Source organism: Saccopteryx leptura, chromosome 2, assembly GCF_036850995.1.
Source record: "Saccopteryx leptura isolate mSacLep1 chromosome 2, mSacLep1_pri_phased_curated, whole genome shotgun sequence".
Taxonomy (NCBI): domain Eukaryota; kingdom Metazoa; phylum Chordata; class Mammalia; order Chiroptera; family Emballonuridae; genus Saccopteryx; species Saccopteryx leptura.
In genome coordinates this window covers 286,175,472-286,194,032 of record NC_089504.1, presented here as the reverse complement: position 1 = coordinate 286,194,032, position 18,561 = coordinate 286,175,472, and the positions used below count along the sequence as shown (strand labels likewise).

Sequence of the window (18,561 nt, the reverse complement as noted above, 5' to 3'; positions counted from 1 at the left end):
GGTCCTTTTAAGGGAAGGACTCATGATCCAGAAGTTTGCATAGGAGACAGGGGGCACTCATTCCAGTCCAGACTAGCTGCCTCTTCAATTACTCTAGCACTTCCCTTCCCCGCCCAACTTTAAACACCCTACAGTGCTGCGAGCAGGCCTTTAACTCCTTGGGTGCCACTGCTGGTGCTGAGGATTCCTTGGTCCCCTATCTTTAGAATTCCTTGGACAAAGGGTGGCCACCAGATTTCAGGCTCTTGTGGAAATAGGTAGAGGAAGTCAAGCTGAGGTCACCCTGAGGGGACAGCTAGCTATGTGGGAACATGACATCCTAGGGAACGTTCGCCCTCCCTCCAGCAGGGACAGGGTGAAGCTAAGGGGAGAAAAAGATTATCTCAGGGAAAGACCCACAGCTGGAAACTTACTTAACAACAAGGTCCTATCGGGGTCAGGGAGGCCCTTTGCCCTCTCTCAAATTTGGCTTCAAAATTGCTTGTTGTTCCCTTTAAGAGGCAGGTTCAGCAGGGGTAGAGGAAGAATAATTGGATTTTTTTTTTTTTTTTTTTTTGATTGAGAAGTGGGGAGGCGGGGAGGCAGGGCAGCAGGGAGGCAGAGAGACATACTCCAGCATGTGCCCAGACCTGGGGCAAGCCCCCTACAGGGCAATGTTCTGCCCATTTGGGAATGCTGCTCCATTGCTCTGCAACTGAGCTATTTCAGCAAAGGAGGGAAGGCCATGGAGCCCTCCTCAGTGCCTTGGGCCAAATTGCTGGAACCACTTGAGCCATGGCTGTGGGAGGGGAGGAGAGAGAGAGAGAGAGAGAGAGAGAGAGAGAGAGAAAGAGAAAGGGAAATGGGAGTGGGAGTTGGGGGGGGGGGGGGAAGGGGTGGAGAAGCAGATGGTCACTTTTCCTGTGTGCCCTGGCTAGGAACCGAACCTGAGAATTCCACACCCCGGCCAACACTCTACTGCTAGGCAACTGGCCAGGGCCAAGACTGGATTTTCTGTGATGTTGGGAGGAGCCCTTACAGTGAGTGGCAGCTACATCTGAGGCAGGCCCTCTCTTCAGCGCACAGGAACATGGTAACCAAGTGGCTCAGCATATACACGGCTCTGGCTTGCTCCACCATTGTTGTGGACACCAGGTGCAGGATATCTGACCAGCTCCCCCACCCCCTTCCCTGATAACAGCTTAGGGGGACTGACTCACCCTCACTTCCCTGGGGCAGAGGACAGCATGGGCAGACATTGGACTTCCTGAGGTAATGAGGAGCCCTTCTGCTGACAGCCCTGTTGGAGTTGGAAGACCTTGCCTGGCTCTGCCAACTCACTAGTTATGAGGCCTTGGAGAAGTCACTTATTAGCCTTGTTTCTTCATCTGTAAAATGGGGGTGTTAAATGAGATGTGTGCAAATAGTGACACACAAGTGCTGGGCCCATCTTAGTTATTCAATAAATAAGCTAGCTGCCACTTGCTGTGACCTTGGATAAGCCACTTCACTGTCTGTGCCTTTCCTGATCCATTAAATAAGAGGGTTAAATGAGGTGATCCATGGTCTATGCTTGCTCAAAAATTCTTACTCTGGGTGAAAGGAATAGGGCAGCTACTTCCAGAATTAGAAACTGTGCACCTTTTCCTACCTGGCTGGGCCTCAAACCACATGATGGGCAACAGGGTTAGCTTCTCACTTCACAACATGGCAAAACACCTGCCTCATTTTACTGGTGGTGGTGGGGGTCCTCAAAATCCTCTAATTAAACAATCTCGTGATGGTTCAGATGAGGACACGGGCTCCAGGAGGGGACTGCTTTACCTTAGGTCAGACAGCCAGTGAGTGGTAGATGGGGATGGGGGGACACCCAACATTGCTCCCCATTTGTGGTCATTGCTGCTTCCACCACCCCAAGCCGCTGCATTACTTCCAGTTTCTTAGAAATTCTTACACCTGTTTCCCATTGACTTTCTTCAAGTAGAGTCCCACAGCATAGTATGTGAAGAAGGTGGAAATCCAGGCACCTGGTTCCTCCTGGTACCAGGACTGGGTGTATGTATGGGTGAGCAGATGGCGGCTGAAAGTTTGGATGACGTGGGAGGAGCAGACGGCTGGTTTTCAGGGTGAGATCTGGAACATGTTGGCAGCTGGGTTACTCTCTCTATTGCCTTTTAGAGAGAAGCCCCTCAGTGTTGGTACCCAACCTCCAGGAAGGATGTGGGACCAGGGCTTACATTCCCTTTCCCATGCAGACCTGCAGGCAACCTGGAGATCAGGGTTCCCCACCTTCCGAGGGTGCTTTCCATTACAGCGAAGGACTGCTGTCTGCAGTGAGCTCCTCCCACTCAGTTACCTCAAGTTACCAGGCTTCAATCACAAAGCCAACGAGTATTCCAGCTAAGGCTGCCTATAGATTTTAGAGGCTCTTATATTCTCCAAGCCCACTACTTATGGGAGGCTCAAATTCCATCCCGACTCCAGTGAAAATGGATCTCTTCAGAGAGGAAGTATCTGGTTTAGGCCCCTTTTCAAGGTGCCTGTGACTCTAACCGCCTTCACAATGCTTCTCTTGTTATCCATCGGGCCTCCTCCCCACCCACCCCACCCCACCTGTCTCCTTCATTCTAACAAGGACCAGGACACAAAGTGCCGAGTTCTGTGAGGAAAGGTAAAGATTGCACCAGCTTTTGGGAAAAGGAGCGCTTCTCAGTTCAGACTGAGGAGGGAGGAAAGCTCTTCTGTCACCTTCCAGTTAGGAAGCTTATCCTGTCCTCTAAAGAATACCTCCTCCTACATACAGGTTAACTCATTCTGTTTTCAGTGGGGACCACACAGATGGAAAAGTGTGCTCCCTCCTCCCAACACTAATACTTCATAGTCCTAGAGAATAAGATGATACCTATCAAACCAGCTCCTTTTTCCTGTCCTTGGGGTTCTCAGTCCCAAGCTTCTGACCCATTGCTTTCTCCCCCATTCAGTCCCAGGTCTCCACCAGGAACACAATGACAACAGCAAATATATCCTCCTCGCCCTCTCACCTGGCCAGTCCTGGGGTGTCCAAGCCACAGCCCATGAAGGAGGGATGTGAGCTGGTGAAGGGCTACTCCATTTGGAGCCTCCCGTTGTCTCCATGTCCTTTTCATCCTTCCTGGGGCCCAGACTCCACTACTGGGCAAAGGAAAGGTTAAACTGGTTGGGCAGCACCCCCCCCCCATCCCCAGCAGAATCTAAACTGAGAAACTTGGTGGCAGGAACAAAGCGGGTGTTTGTTGGCCTTCTCCCCTGCCTGGGAGGCTGTTCTCGGACCACGGCATTCTTGGGTTGGACAGAGTCAGCTCAGAGTGGCTTCTCCCCACTGCTGCTGCAGCAAAAACCACTGTCTCTCCATAGGCCATGCTCAGGGAACAACTCAGGGTATCCCGGTGCTTCTGCCAGGCCAGAGCTCAAAACAGAGACATTAAAAATAAATTCAAGTTCAAGAAAAACTAGTTCTTAAATAGAGGGAGGACTAGAAGCCCTGGCCAGACAGCTCGGTTGGTTAGAGCAGGGGTCCCCAACCCTCGGGGGCCACGGACCGGTACCAGTCGTGGGCCATTTCATACCGGTCCGCAGAGAAAGAATAAATAACTTACATTATTTCCATTTTATTTATATTTAAGTCTGAACGATGTTTTATTTTTTAGTCTTTTTTTTTTTTTTTTTTTTGTATTTCTCTGAAGCTGGAAACGGGGAGAGACAGACAGACTCCCGCATGCGCCCGACCGGGATCCACCCGGCACGCCCACCAGGGGGCGATACTCTGCCCCTCTGGGCGTCACTCCGCCAAGACCAGAGCCACTCTAGCACCTGGGGCAGAGGCCAAGGAGCCATCCCCAGCGCCCGGGCCATCTTTGCTCCAATGGAGCCTTGGCTGCAGGAGGGGAAGAGAGAGAGGAAGGAGGGGGGGGTGGAGAAGCAAATGTGCGCTTCTCCTATGTGCCCTGGCCGGAAATCGAACCCGGGTCCCCCGCACACCAGGCCGACGCTGTACCACTGAGCCAACCGGCCAGGGCCGATGTTTTATTTTTTAAAAATGACCAGATTCCCTGTTACATCCGTCTAAGACTCACTCTTAATGCTTGTCTCGGTCACGTGATACGTTTATCCATCCTACCCTAAAGGCCGGTCCGTAAAAATATTTTGACATTAAACCGGTCCATGGCCCAAAAAAAGTTGGGGACTACTGGGTTAGAGCATCATCCTGATACACAAAAGTTGTGGGTTTGATCCCTGGTCAGGATACACAGGAACAAATCAATGTTTCTGTCTCTCTGTTCCTTGTCTTGCTCTAAAAAAATCAATAAAGTAAAAAACATTTTTTAAAAAGAGACCTGATTTGGCCTGACCAGGCAGTGGCGCAGTGGATAGAGCATCGGACTGGGATGCGGAAGGACCCGGGTTTGAGACCCTGGGGTCGCCAGCTTGAGCGCGGGCTCATCTGGCTTAAAATAAAAAAAAGGGCTCACCGGCTTGGATCCAGGGTCGTTGGCTCGAGCGAGGGGTTGCTCGGTCTGCTGAAGGCCCGTGGTCAAGGCACATATAGGAGAGAGCAATCAGTGAACAACTAAGGTCTCCCAACGAAAAACTGATGATTGATGCTTTTTAATATATATATATATATATAAAAAAAGAGAGACCTGATTTGTGGTGGCCCAGTGGTAAAGCATCGACCTTGAATGCTGAGATCGTGGGGTCAAAACCCTGGGTTTGCCCGGTCAAAGCACATACGACAAGCAATCAACGAAAGTTAAAGTGAAGCAACTATGAGTTGATACTTCCCACTACCCTCTCCTCTATAAAATCATAAATAAAATCTTTTTTTTCCTTATTTTCCAAATGAGAGGAGGGGAGACAGACTCCCACATGCGCCCCAACCAGGATCCACCTGGCAACCCATCTGGGGTCAATGCTTTGCCCATCTGGGGCCATAGCTTTTCAAGACATCAGTAAATAGGCCCTGGCCAGTTGGCTCAGCGGTAGAGTGTCAGCCTGGCGTGCGGGGGACCCGGGTTCGATTCCCGGCCAGGGCACATAGGAGAAGCGCCCATTTGCTTCTCTACCCCCCCCCCCTTCCTCTCTATCTCTCTCTTCCCCTCCCGCAGCCAAGGCTCCATTGGAGCAAAGATGGCCCGGGCACTGGGGATGGCTCCTTGGCCTCTGCCCCAGGTGCTAGAGTGGCTCTGGTCGTGGCAGAGCAACGCCCCAGAGGGGCAGAGCATCGCCCCCTGGTGGGCAGAGCGTAGCCCCTGGTGGGCGTGCCGGGTGGATCCCAGTCGGGCGCATGCGGGAGTCTGTCTGACTGTCTCTCCCCATTTCCAGCTTCAGAAAAATACAAAAAAAAAAAAGACATCAGTAAATAAATCAGACCAGAATCTTTCCACTGCACAAAAACAGCTTCCCCAACCTATCTTCTTGAGCTGTGGAGAGGAGCTAACAGTCAAGAAAGGTTTAGGGGAGTATGTAGTGATTGGTGAGAACAGAAAGAAAATAAGAGGTGGAAGCAGAGGTGCTCAAAAGGGGCAGATACGTCCATGGGAACAGGACCCCCAACCCCCACAGCAATGAGGCAGGGGTTTAGCTCACCTTCCCAGGAGCCTCTGCTCTTGGGCCTGAGCTCCAACACCCTGTACTCACCCACCTGATGAGAAAATGGACAAGCCAGTGTAGCATTTGTTTTTATTAGAAAACCCATTTGGTAGGCACTCCCCTACCCCAGAACAGAGACTAAGTAGCCTCCAAGAGTCCCACAGCTTCCATTCTATCTTCTACCCTCTTCTGAGAAGGAAGAGCAGGAGATGGGGTGGTGTCATGCAGTCTCCGAATGCTGCCTTCTGTACCCGAGAGGTCACACTGCCAGTAATATAACCCATGGCACCTCAGTGGCACACCAGAGGGCCCACAGGGCTCAAGGCATTCTTTGTACGGCTCATAGACGCCTAGTCCTTTCCTCTGGCTGACAGCAGGGCAGGATCCAGGAGAAGGTGGCTAAGGAAGGAGACAGCATGTGAGATACCCTTTGGAGTCTGGAAAGCACCTGGATTCCTTGGGAAGGGAGGGCTCTGAAAACACTCAGTTCTTCTTGGTTTTGGGAGTGTCATATTTCCTCTTGCTGGAGTACCACAACAGCAGGGGGATCCCGATGGAGGGGAGGGTCATGACCCCAAAGGCTGCCCAGTCCAGCTGTGGAAGACAACAAAGGCACTGCTTAGAAATCTGGAGTAGGACATAGAAAAGGACCAGGAAGGAGGGTCCAACGAGAAAGGGAGCAGCCCAACCCAAATTTTAAGCAGAACCGTGACAGCAATTTCCTCTTTGACCACTCCTGATAGACCATGGCTCTCTGAAGATTAATCTATCTTTCAGGATGTGAAGTCGAAGCCTCGCCTGACCCAACCCAGACTGGAAGAGAAGCTTTTCTTTTCCAGACAATCTCTGAGGAGGGAAATGGCCAGGTCTTGCCCTGTCTAACGCCACTTTCACCTCCAGCTCCTCTCCCCCACTCCTCCGCCTCAGTCTGCCCTCTGGCCTCAGTGGACTACTTGCCATTCCCGGATTGCACCATGGTCGTTCTCACTCTGAACTGCTCCCTCTTCCCAGGATGCCCATCCTTCCTAAGCTCCTATTTGACTGGTTAAACGCTGCCTCCTCCAGAAAAACCTCCCTGACTCTCAGAGGCCAGCTTTGCTGTTCCTGCTGCATGCTCCTCCGCTCCTGGCATATGATCTCTAGCACATAATTAGAAACTTCATAATTATTCACTGAATGAATGAGTATGTAAATGAATTTCTTCATTCAGTACTTCATGCGAATTCTCAAAAAATTCTCTCCTAGACTAAACCACAGAAAGTTCCCACTGTACCTTCCCAATGTTCAACAACTCTTTGAATATAAGTATATATTATTTTTAAATCTCAAAACAGACTCTGGGGCTCTCTCTACTCAAGGTTGAGTAGAGAAAAAGGAGAGTATTTTGGTTCTGGAAATTATAATCTCATACCAAAAATCTCTAATCATGGTTAAATCAGAATATTTAATTTCTGTATCAGATACCAAAAAATAGATAAACAAATCTTCTAAGGAAGCTAAGAGGTCCCAGAACAACACTGTACAGCTTACAAAGTGAGGTGAGAATCTCCTATCAAACTCCCGTTGAGCCAGGATTCCTCCCTGTCCAGGTGCACTGGTAAAGCCAACCTGAAAAGAATAAAAGAAGGGCATTTCAAGGCAAGTCCCACACTTTCTCATCTGAGAAAGGGCAGTCCTTAACCAACCTTGTTCTAAGCATTAGATTCTTAGAGCTTCAAGAGGAGGAAAAGCTTTGAACTAGATGGCTGGATGAGTCTGTGCTGTAAAGAGGAGTGTAGAGGCCGGACCAGGCGGTGGCACAGTGGACAGAGCGCCGGACTGGGACGCAGAGGACCCAGGTTTGAGACCCTGAGGTTGCCAGCTTGAGTGCAGGCTCATCTGGTTTGAGCAAGGCTCACCAGCTTGAACCCAAGGTCACTGACTTGAGCAAGGGGTCACTCGTCTGCTATAGCGCCCCGGTCAAGGCACATAGGAGAAAGTAATCAATGAACAACTAAGGTGCCACAATGAAAAATTGGTGCTTCTCATCTTTCTCTTCCTGTCTGTTTGTCCCCATCTGTCCTTCTCTCTGATTCTCTCTCTCTGTCACAAAAAAAAGAAAGAAAAAAAAAGAGGAGTATATGAGGAGCCAGGAGACCTGAGGAACAGAGGAGGAGTATTTACTAAACAAGAAGCCAGGTACACAGCTGAAATTCAAACCAAATCCTTCTATCTTCATCTCAGACTCTGGAAAGGCTGATAGAATGACTTGCCCTTGGCAATCATTTCCTTACTCCTCCAGTGAAAATCTCTTCTATCTCAGAGTACCATGAAGCTCAAATGAAACAAGAAGGATTCTGAAAAGTATGAAGCCCTGCCTAAATGTACATTTCTAGAGGGGGCTGAGTCTGCCCACATTCCTCAGTCTCAGAGAGGAGGCCAAGGCTTTGGAGCACCCTGCAAACAACTTTGTTCTAAAGTGGCAGCTAAGCCTTTGGTTTTATCTTTTAACCCATCAAATACCAGGTAGAACCAAAGAATCCTAAAAATGTTTTATTTATTTATTTACTTATCAATTACAGGTCATGTTCAGTATTATTTTGTATTAGTTTCAAGTGTACAGCACAGTGGCCTGACAATCACATACTTTACAAAGTGTTTCCTCTGGTATTTCCAGGACCCAGCTGGCACCATACCAGTTATTACAGTATTATTGACTATATTCCCTATGCTGTACTTTACATCCCCACGACTATTTCTAAAGTTGGTTCTGAAAGCAGAAATGACACAAGATGTGAAAATGTAATTAGGGTTACAAAAATATGCTTCCACATGGTTTATAAAAAAGAAAATTCAAAAAGTTCATTTAATGTTAGAGAATCTTTTAGTTCTATGGACTTCTTTTAGTTCTATGGCTGACTCTGCTCAAAGTTCCTTCCCTACCGTGCACTTACTGAGTAGCCTATAGCCCATCTGTATGGTCCCATCAGAGGCCTTTATAAATTCATGACCAAAGATTGTTGAGGGCTGGAGCAGTGTCTTAATTGTCTTGGTATTCCCTAGAGTCACATTGTAGGGGCTCAATAAATGTCTCTTGACCTTTACATCAATCAAAAGATTGTTTACTACCGTGTTTCTATTACATATGGGAAACACAGAGAATCTAAGACAAAGTCCCTGGCTTCAAGGAGTTTTTATTACATTGGGAGGTGGGGATGGCGGAAAGACCTATACATAAGAGCACTACTGAAGACAGTAAATAATTAAATGTTTAAGTGGCATATGATATAAGAGCTACAGAAGTCTGGCTGCAGTCGATGAGTATTGAAAGAATGAGTGGGAAGAAACAATGTGAACTGTAAAAGCAAAAGATATAAACAAGGACTTGCAGCTCAGAGCTGGATCTTGAGAAGGTTTTGGATAATGAAGTGGAGGAGAGAGAGTACTTCAGAGAACAAAGGCAAAGTGAGAAGAACAGCACTGAGAGGAGAAGGAAGCGCAAGAAGGAGTCTGGCCTAAGGAGGATGGAGTTGTGCATCGCGTGGGAGAGAAAGCTGGCAAGGCAGAGAACAGCCGGCCTGTGGGAGGGGACGCAATGACAGGCAGTGAAGCTTGGCTTTGATGCGGTAAGCAGGAGTGTTCTAATCAAGGGAAAGAGAAAGAGTGAAGGTGGGGAATAATCTGACAACAGCATAGAAGACGAATTGGAAGGGCAAAGATGGCAAAAAACAGGGCAGTAAGTGGCACATTCGAAATGAAAAGCTAAGCAGAAGGAATGAAGAGGAAGGGAATGCTCTACAGTACTCCCCTCCCATCCATTTCAATTACTTTATTCTAGAACCTTACAATTTGAAACATACTCCTAAAGACAATATCCCAAGTTTCTAGTTCTTCTTATCTTTTTCAGAATTTAGTGGATGCTTTGAAAATTCTCTGCAAGAATTTGAGCCCCATCCAGCTAAAGGTTTGGGCAACTCACCACAACGGGTCCATCCTCCTGGGCCAGGTAAGTAATAGTGGCTGAGGTGAAGTTGAAATAACCAGCCTTGAGAGGGCGCAGAACCACCGTATGTGAGACATTGCTAGCACTGGCCCAAGAGTTAAGGAAGGGAAAGTGATGAAGCTTAAGTTGTAACCACCTTTCAGCTTGTGGACTAAATGTACCATTCACAAAATAAGTTGCCAACACATGTGGTGATTTCATTCTTACAATACTCTGCAAGAATAGTAAACACACACTTTTTTGTAAGCCTAACATGCATGTCGTAATATGATGCATTTTTAGTCAAGTTTTAAGTCTATGATGTACTCAGTATCAAGGTTTTTGAAGTAAACTTTCAAAGCAATCTATGTTATAGATGAAAAATTAGTCACGGCCCTGGCTGGTTGGCTCAGTGGTAGAGCATCGGCCTGGCGTGTAGAAGTCCCGGGTTGGATTCCCGGCCAGGGCACACAGGAGAAGCGCCCATCTGCTTCTCCACCCCTCCCCCTCTCCTTCCTCTCTGTCTCTCTCTTCCCCTCCCGCAGCCGAGGCTCCATTGGAGCAAAGATGGCCCGGGCGCTGGGGATGGCTCCTTGGCCTCTGCCCCAGGTGCTAGAGTGGCTCTGGTCGCAACAGAGCGACGCCCCGGAGGGGCAGAGCATCGCCCCCTGGTGGGCAGAGCATCACCCCTGGTGGACGTGCCGGGTGGATCCCGGTCGGGCGCATGCGGGAGTCTGTCTGACCGTCTCTCCCCGTTTCCAGCTTCGGAAAAATGCAGGGGAAAAAAAAAAAATTAGTCACTTAAGCTCAAAGAAAATCTTTCAATGACTATAACTGAAGGAAGTTCTTGAAAATACAAATTAAACCAAACTAAAAAAAAAGAACACCACAAAGAGTACACCTTCATCAGAAAATCTAGCCTAGCCTGTGGTGGCGCAGTGGATACAGCACCGACCTGGAGCACTGAGGCTGCCGGTTCCAAACCCTAGGCTTGCCCGGGCACGGCACATTCGACAAGCAACCAATGAACAACTAGAGTGAAGCAACTACTTCTCATCCCCCATCCCCTCCTCTCTCTCTAAGAGAAATACATAAAATCTTAAAAAGGAAGAAAGAAAGAAAATCTAAACATACTTTAATTCACAAGGGAAAAAAAATGTAATTCAAACACTCAGGAGATAACTGGTAGATTAGAATAAAAGATTCACTGACTATCAATAGTCTTTAAAAGATACCCAGGTCCTCCACATTAGCATCCAACTGAATTTCTTTCTTTTTCTTTTTTTTTAATAAGTTTTGAAAATATTTATTTTAGAGAGAGGAGAAAGAAGGTGAAAGAAGGGGGTAGGAGCAGAAAGCATCAACTTGCAGTAGTTGCCTCTCACATGTGCCTTGACCAGGCAAGCCTGGGGTTTCGAGCCGGTGACCTCGGTATTTCAGGTTGACACTTTATCCACTGTGCCACCACAAAGTGGCTTTAAATTTCTTTTAAAGCCACCTTACTCATCTTTGCTGGGCCACAAACATCTAAGTGTCTACTTCTCCCAACAGAGTATGTTTTAGGGCCTTGTAACCTGAACTTCAGAACCTTAGGTCTATCCTCAATAACACTCACACAACTGTCACCAGTATCTCTTGCCCCATCTCATCCACAGAGACAGAACAATGGCCATGCACACCTGAACTGTTTGAAGTCACCCTGCTGCTTTGCTGGCAATGTTCCCTCCCCCATCACCAGCCTTCATCATCCAATGTCAAGAGGATACGGGGCAATCCGGTCCCATTTGACGTTAAGCATTCCAGAGACAATGCCAAAGTCTTCTGGAGGGAAGGAATCATCAGATAATTCCACATCTAATGCAGCACTAGAAACAAAGGTAACAAAAAAAATTTAGAAAGTCATGGACATTAAATTAAAGCAATCAGCAATCAAATCTGCCTGTTTGTCCTTAAAATTCAGAACTACAAAAGACAGATATGAGTCACATAGATAGTAACTTGGGTTTACTGCATTGAAGAATCGAAGTCAAGGACTGGATTCTATGGCTCAGAAGGACTAGAATAAGTATCTAAGAAGAAATGGGCCCAAACCCATTCTTCCCTCAATTTCTCCACGTATTGGGGATTGGAGGGGGGAGAGGAGCAAGACACATATGGATCAAATTAAAGGGAACAAAATTTAAAAAGGCAACAAAAGTGCATGTAGGTTAATAAAAAAAGAAAGCTGAAAATTTGAACCCCTAAGGCAACAAAAGATCATACACTTTATGCCTTCTCATCCTCCTCTCCTTGTTTCACAATTCTTGTCTTCCCCACTCTCTTTTTTTTTTTTTTAAAGATTTAGAGAGGAAGAAAGAGAGCAAGAGAGAGATAAGAACATTGATCTGTTCCTGTATGTGCCCTGACTGGGAACGAACCCGCAACCTCTGCACTTGGGGACGATGTTCTAACCCAGGGGTCAGGAACCTTTTTGGCTGAGAAAGCCATGAATGCCACATATTTTAAAATGTAATTCTGTGAGAGCCATACAACAACCTATGTACATTACGCATTATCCAATAAAAATTTGGTGTTGTCCCAGAGGACAACTGTGATTGGCTCCAAACACCTGCCACCATGAACATGAGCAGTAGGAAATGAATGGATTGTAACACATGAGAATGTTTTATATTTTTAACGTTATTTTTTTTTTATTAAAGATTTGTCTGCGAGCCAGATGCAGCCATCAAAAGCCACATCTGGCTCGCAAGCCATAGGTTCCTGACCCCTGTTCTAACCTATTGAACTACCCAGCCAAGGTCACTTCTTCCCCACTCTAAAACTTTTCCAACTCAAAAAAGTGGAAAATGATTTCCTGTAGCTTAGGTAAGAATGCCCTCCTCTTCCAAAATCAGGTCCAGCAGTGTATTCGTTCACTCATGCTATCTATTCCTGGAGATTACCGGATAAATGCAGCTGGTCCCTGTTCCCAGCTGGGATATCTAAGAAGCCTGAAAAGGGCCTAACCTAGAGCTCCAGAGCCTCCTTACCTTGAGCCAACATTGTAGATGTTGTACTGTAAGGTCAGGTCTCTTCCCTCCACGGCATATCTGTTCAGCAGTGATTTGGAAGCCAAAAGTCTGGCTCCCTCCTCTGCTTGACTGACAGTAAATAGAGCCAATACCACAAATGCCAGCAGCCTCATCTGTGGAAAAAGAAGCAAAGTGAGCAGTCAACCCAAGTATGTAAATCACCAAAATTTTCCTGATGGTCTTCCCTGACAAAGTCTATCAAAGCTCTTTGATCTTATCAAAGCAGCAGCCCCTTCCACAGAGCAGTCTCTAAGCCACTGGAGCTAACCTATTCGAGTGACTCTCCTACCATTTCTGCCCTGCAAGCCCTCAGAAAATCTGTCTACGCACCAGCATATCCGCTACCCTCCGTCTGCCAGGGGCTCACGGTGCTCCCCAACGGAGTAGGTCTCTGAGATGACAGCATCTGGCTAGAATAGGGCTTTCCTTGGGGCGCCCGGTTTCGACCCATCTCAAACCTGCAGCAGCTTCCAGCTTTCCTTTGCAAAGCAGTCCCCCTCCACTCCTGCCTTCCTTCCACCGCCCAGCTCCACTGAGACAGCACCGCGCGCTCGCCGGTCTTCCCCCACATCCCTGTATCTCACCCTCCATCCTTCTCCTGGGATCCCATTCTCCTCGCCCCGACATCCCTTTGTTGGTCCCTCCCGGAGTTCAGTCCCCTCTGCCCTTTCCCCTAGCCCGTCCCTCCGCCAAGATTACACGTCCTCCGGCGGTGCACCCCTTCCCTTGTCCTCGCCCCCTCTCCCACGAGCTAACCCTCAGCCGCTGGGTGCTCTGTGCATATGAGCCTCTCGTCCCTCTTGCTTGCGGTCTTGAACCCTCTGGACTTACCGTGCACATCCCGAAAGATTTTCGGATGCGGTACGGGATGGAGGGGAGAGGGGGGAAAAAAAAAAAAAGCACAAAAACCGGAAAAGAGCGTCAGCACCCGAAAGACCGGAAATAAGCTTTGGCAGGAAACCCTGTTGCTCCGGCCCGATGCCTTCTGGGAGTTGTAGTTTCTGGGTAAGCCCCGCCTTTCCTTTTGTAGTTCCAGCGGGCCTCGAAGATGCGAGGCACGTAGGACAGGTTTGCTTTTATTATTCTGCCCTCTTTAGTGACTTTTCAGGCTGGCTTGCCCTTACCGTATGTGACCAGCACCTGATCAGGTGGTTTGCGGTATTGGCACACCTAGAGATTTGGTCATATATGGAGAATCTCGAATGTACTGTCAAACCATGATTTAGAGAAAAGCTATTTCTCTCAGGGTTGCCAGCATCTTTTCTATTTACAGGCAAGACACTTAGCCATCTCCTTCATCCAGTAAGTCATCAAGATCTGAGCTTTATTTAGAAGACCTTTGAGGTGCCAAAGAAGTAAGTCCTTTCTTCTCCATTCCCACTAGAACCACTTTTGTCCATAATCATTACTGTAGACTGTTTTTACTGCAGTAATCTCCCTTAGGTCTTTCCTTGCACTTTTCTTTTCTTTCTTTCTTTCTTTCTTTTTTGTTTTACTTATTTTAGTGAGAGTAGAGAGAGAGGGAGGGAGAGGGAGAAGGGGGGGGAGGAGCAGGAAGCATCAACTCCCATATGTGCCATGACCAGGCAAGCCTGTGGTTTCAAACTGGCAACCTCAGCATTCTAGATCGACACTTTATCCACTGCGCCACCACAGGTCAGGCTCCTTGCACTTTTCAATAAACTCTCAGACAAACTTCCCCAAACAGCATTTGAACAATAGACTCCAGGTGCAGAGGTTGGACTGTAAAGTTTATAAGTTATGAATTCAAGTTTCAGTTCTGTCACTTGCTGATTAGGTTACCTTGAGGCAAGCATTAACTTCTATAAAGCCTTGGTTCCCAAATATTTAAAATGAGATAATTATAATACACTTGAAATGTTGGAAGATCAGATAAGATAGTGTATGTAAAACTCTTAGCATATTGTCTGGCATATGTATGTGCTTAATAAATGATAACTTAATATTACTATTATTTTATATCTCCTTGTAGCATTTCTTCATTCAGTCTGCATTTATTGAGCACCTAATTTGTGCCTGGCACTGTTCTAGGTACTGAGGATACAGTGATGAGCAGGACAGATAAGGTTTCTACTATCTGGGGACTTACATTTTTGTACAATAATACCTATCACCTATAAAGCTCCCTAAGGACAGGTTGTCTGTTTTCCATTGTTTAGTGCAGTGGTCAGGAACCCATTGCTCGTGAGCCAGATGTGACTCTTTTGATGGCTGCACCTGGCTCACAGACAAATCTTTAATAAAAATAATAATAACGTTAAAAATATAAAACATTCTCATGTATTACAATCCATTCATTTCCTACTGCTCATGTTCATGGTTGCGGGTGGCTGGAGCCAATCACAGCTGTCCTCTGAGACAACACCAAATTTTTATTAGATAATGCGTAAGGTACATGGGTTGTTGTATGGCTCTTATGGAATTACATTTTAAAATATGTGGCGTTCATGGCTCTCTCAGCCAAAAAGTTTCCTGACCCTGTAGTGTCACACCTAAGCAAGCACACAGGAGGCACTCCAGGTATGAATAAAAACAACTTCTCTACACACAACCACCAATCTGCTCTTTCTTCAGGCCTCTGTATGTGGCTTCCCTGAAATGCCTCTTTCCTTATGCAAATCTCACCCATCCCCATCCCCTCTGGGTAGCCTTCCTTGGCTGTGCCAGACTATATTGCTTTTTTACAGCACAACAGTTCAGTATATTCTTTTCTAATTGTTTCTGGCTTGAAAAAATCTACCTTAATGATTGGATGCTACTCTTCTATTGTACACTTACTCAGAGGCCCTACGGCCAGATGCTGAGCACACAAGAGGCGTTCAGGAACCACCTGATGGCAGAAATTTTCATTCATTTCCAAAGCATTGTTTTCTAAGCAGTTTCTCCAGGTTTGAAAAGATGCAAGTGTGGCTGTTCTTGTCTCTCAGACACAACTGCACCTAAAAGGAATATATCTTCAGCGCACACAGTCTAGACACCAGACAAGATAGCCATTCTGGATTTAGAAGAGAAATACCTTCATCCTTATCATGCCCATTTATATGTTGACCCTCTCCTACTTCTGCCCCATTCATTTGAGTAACTTGTTCATTTATTGATACATTTAGCATTCATTTTTGAGTCTCTGTTATGTGTCAAGAGCTGTGAGAATCACTGCAGGAGATACAAAGATAGAGAGGATGTGGTGTCTGTCCTCCAGCAGGTTAGGGCCTAGTGATGGGGATGAGATATACTCAACAATACAATAAAAAGGCAAATGGTATGGCAAGCACTCCTCAGAAAGAAAAAAATTCAGGCCCTGGCTGGTTGGCTAAGTGGTAGAGTGTTGGCCCAGTGTGTGGATGTCCTGGGTTCAATTACTACTGGTTAGGGCACACAAGAGAAATACCCATCTGCTTCCCTCCCTCTCCCTCTTACCCCCCCATCTCTCTTTCTTCCCCTCCTACAGCCATGGGTTGATTGGAACAAGTTGGCCCCAGGTGCTTCGGATGGCTCCATGGCCTCCACCTCAGGCACTAAGAAGAGATTGGTTGCTGAACAATGGAGCAACGCCCCAGATGGGCAGAGCATTGCCCTCAAGTGGGCTTGCCATCTGGGTTGGGGCGCATACGGGAGTCTGTGTCTCTGCCTCCCCTCCTCACTGAATTTAAAAAAAAAATTCAGTGTTTCCTATTGTCAATGGAATTAAATGCAATTCTTTTGTCTGATAACAAATCCCTTCACTGTTGTCCCTTCTCCCTACTGCTTTAGCCAAATAGACCACTTCCTTTTGCCCACTTTCTCACTTTCAGACTTTTTTTTTTTTCTTCTTTTTTGCATTTTTCCGAAGCTGGAAACGAGGAGGCAGTCAGACAGACTCCCACATGCACCCAACCGGGATCCACCCGGCATGCCCACTAGGGGGCGATGCTCTGCCCATCTGGGGCATCACTCTGTTGTGACCAGAGCCATTCTAGCACCTGAGGCAGAGGCCACAGAGCCATCCTCAGCGCCCAGGCCATCTTTGCTCCAATGGAGCCTTGGCTGCGGGAGGGGAAGAGAGAGACAGAGAGGAAGGAGAGGGGGAGGGGTGGAGAAGCAGATGGGCCGCTTCTCCTGTGTGCCCTGGCCGGGAATCGAACCCGGGATTCCTGCACGCCAGGCCAACGCTCTACCACTGAGCCAACCGGCCAGGGCCACTTTCAGACTTTTGATCAGTGCAAGTTATTGAAGTTCAAAATATGTTTATTCACTACATACTATCACCAGGCCTATGCTAGTTTCTGGGAATAAATATATATAAGACACAACACTTGACTTGAAAGAGTTTATAATCTTCTGGGATTGGGGTTGGAAGGAGACACAATAAACAGATTATTTTGACTTTGTCCTAAGTGATCTGAAAGAAGTAGCATGTGGTTTCCAAGTCTGTGGTTTGTCTTTTAATTATCTTATTTTTTTTTAATAAATAAGAGTTCTTCATTTTAATTGTAATATTTTCTTAAAAAGCAGTTAATACTGCCTCAGAAATTCTGCCTCTAGCCTGACTGGTAGTGGCACAGTGGATAGAGCATCGACCTGGGATGCTGAGAGCCCAGGTTCGAAACCCCAAAGTTGCCGGCTTGAGCATGGGATCATCAGCATGATCCCGAGGTCACTGGCTTGAGTCCAAGGTTGCTGATTGGGCAAGGGGTCACTGGCTGCGCTTGCCCTCCCCCCGTCAAGGTACATACGAGAAGCAATCAATGAACAACTAAAATGACACAACTACGAGTTAATGTTTCCCATCTCTCTCCCTTTCTGTCTGTCTGTCTCTCTCTGTTTCAAAAAAAAGAAAAAAGAAAGAAAAGAAAAAAGAAATACTGCTTCTTGGTATTTTGGGTAGCACATGTAGCCTTTGGACATTTGAGCAGGAAATAGACAACAGACAAAACATGACACCAAAGTGTAAGCATTGTTCACCAAAATGACCTATATCCAAGTGAATCTGCCTAGCAAAACCCCTGGGGATTAGTATGGATTGCTCTTTTCTTTCTTTTTCTACAATCAGAGAATCCAAGAGAATGACCATTTCACCCCTTCCAACATCCTTCACTGCTTCCTTGCTACCCAGAGGCATTCCTCAATTCTGCAAATCAGACTGGGACTGGGTAAGCCAAAATCTTGAAGGGTGTCTCAGACTCTGTCCCCTGACATATCCCACTGTGTGTCAGGATGACTCAGACAAGGCATGAGTTGGTGAAGACACATCTCTATTTACAGTCTCTCTGCTGGAATCTATTTTAACTAAAAGAGAGATATTGAGAGTCAATGGCTAAGAAAAATGTTTCTGTTAAAGGCTTCCAAAAGGGTACAACTGCTTTCTGCCATCTTCAAGGGGACTTCAAATGAAGAGATCAAGCAGAACTTTAAGTGTGCAAGAAACTTGAATGTGTGCCAGGGCCAGAGGCGTGCAGAGCCAGGGTGACGCTACCCAGGGTGCCCACTGTGTGTCATTGGTTTCATGCCCTTCCTTCCTTCCTTCCTTCCTTCCTTCCTTCCTTCCTTCCTTCCTTCCTTCCTTCCTTCCTTCCTTCCTTCCTTCCTTCCTTCTTTCCTTCCTTCCTTCCTTCCTTCCTTCCTTCCTTCCTTCCTTCCTTCCTTCCTTCCTTCCTTCCTTCCTTCCTTTTTTCCTTTCTTTTTTCTTTCTTTCTTTTCCTTTCTTTTTTCTTTCTTTCTTTCTCTCTCTCTCTTTCTCTCTCTCTCTCTCCCCCTCCCTCCCTTTCTTCTTTCTTTCTTTCTTTCTTTCTTTCTTTCTTTCTTTCTTTCTTTCTTTCTTTTGTTTATTTTATTGATTTTAAGAAGAGAGGAAGGGAGAGAGAGAGAGAGAGAGACAAGCAGACAGGGACACTGATCTCTTCCTGTATGTGCCCTGACCAGGGA

General features: G+C 46.8%; 1 protein-coding gene across 1 annotated transcript; it reads right to left on the bottom strand.

Moving 5' to 3' along the window:
- Nucleotides 1–5,683: 5,683 nt before the first annotated feature.
- SSR2 (signal sequence receptor subunit 2) lies at nucleotides 5,684–13,593 on the bottom strand. The gene is made up of 6 exons (XM_066366101.1): nucleotides 13,471–13,593; nucleotides 12,598–12,752; nucleotides 11,335–11,433; nucleotides 9,566–9,674; nucleotides 7,138–7,215; nucleotides 5,684–6,201 (listed from the first exon to the last, which is right to left on the bottom strand). Exons 1-6 carry the CDS (start codon nucleotides 13,477–13,479, stop codon nucleotides 6,091–6,093), a joined length of 561 nt encoding a protein of 186 aa, XP_066222198.1. The 5' UTR covers nucleotides 13,480–13,593; the 3' UTR covers nucleotides 5,684–6,090.
- Between the last annotated feature and the right edge of the window lie 4,968 nt (nucleotides 13,594–18,561).

What these genes read in the sequence shown, in the direction of transcription:
- SSR2 (XM_066366101.1), bottom strand. An exon ending in AGGAGGATGGACCCGTTGTG is followed by an intron (nt 7,216 to 9,565) that starts GTGAGTTGCCCA and finishes TATTCTTTTCAG; the next exon opens with GTTGGCTTTACCAGTGCACC. An exon ending in GGAGATTCTCACCTCACTTT is followed by an intron (nt 6,202 to 7,137) that starts GTAAGCTGTACA and finishes TGTCTTCCACAG; the next exon opens with CTGGACTGGGCAGCCTTTGG.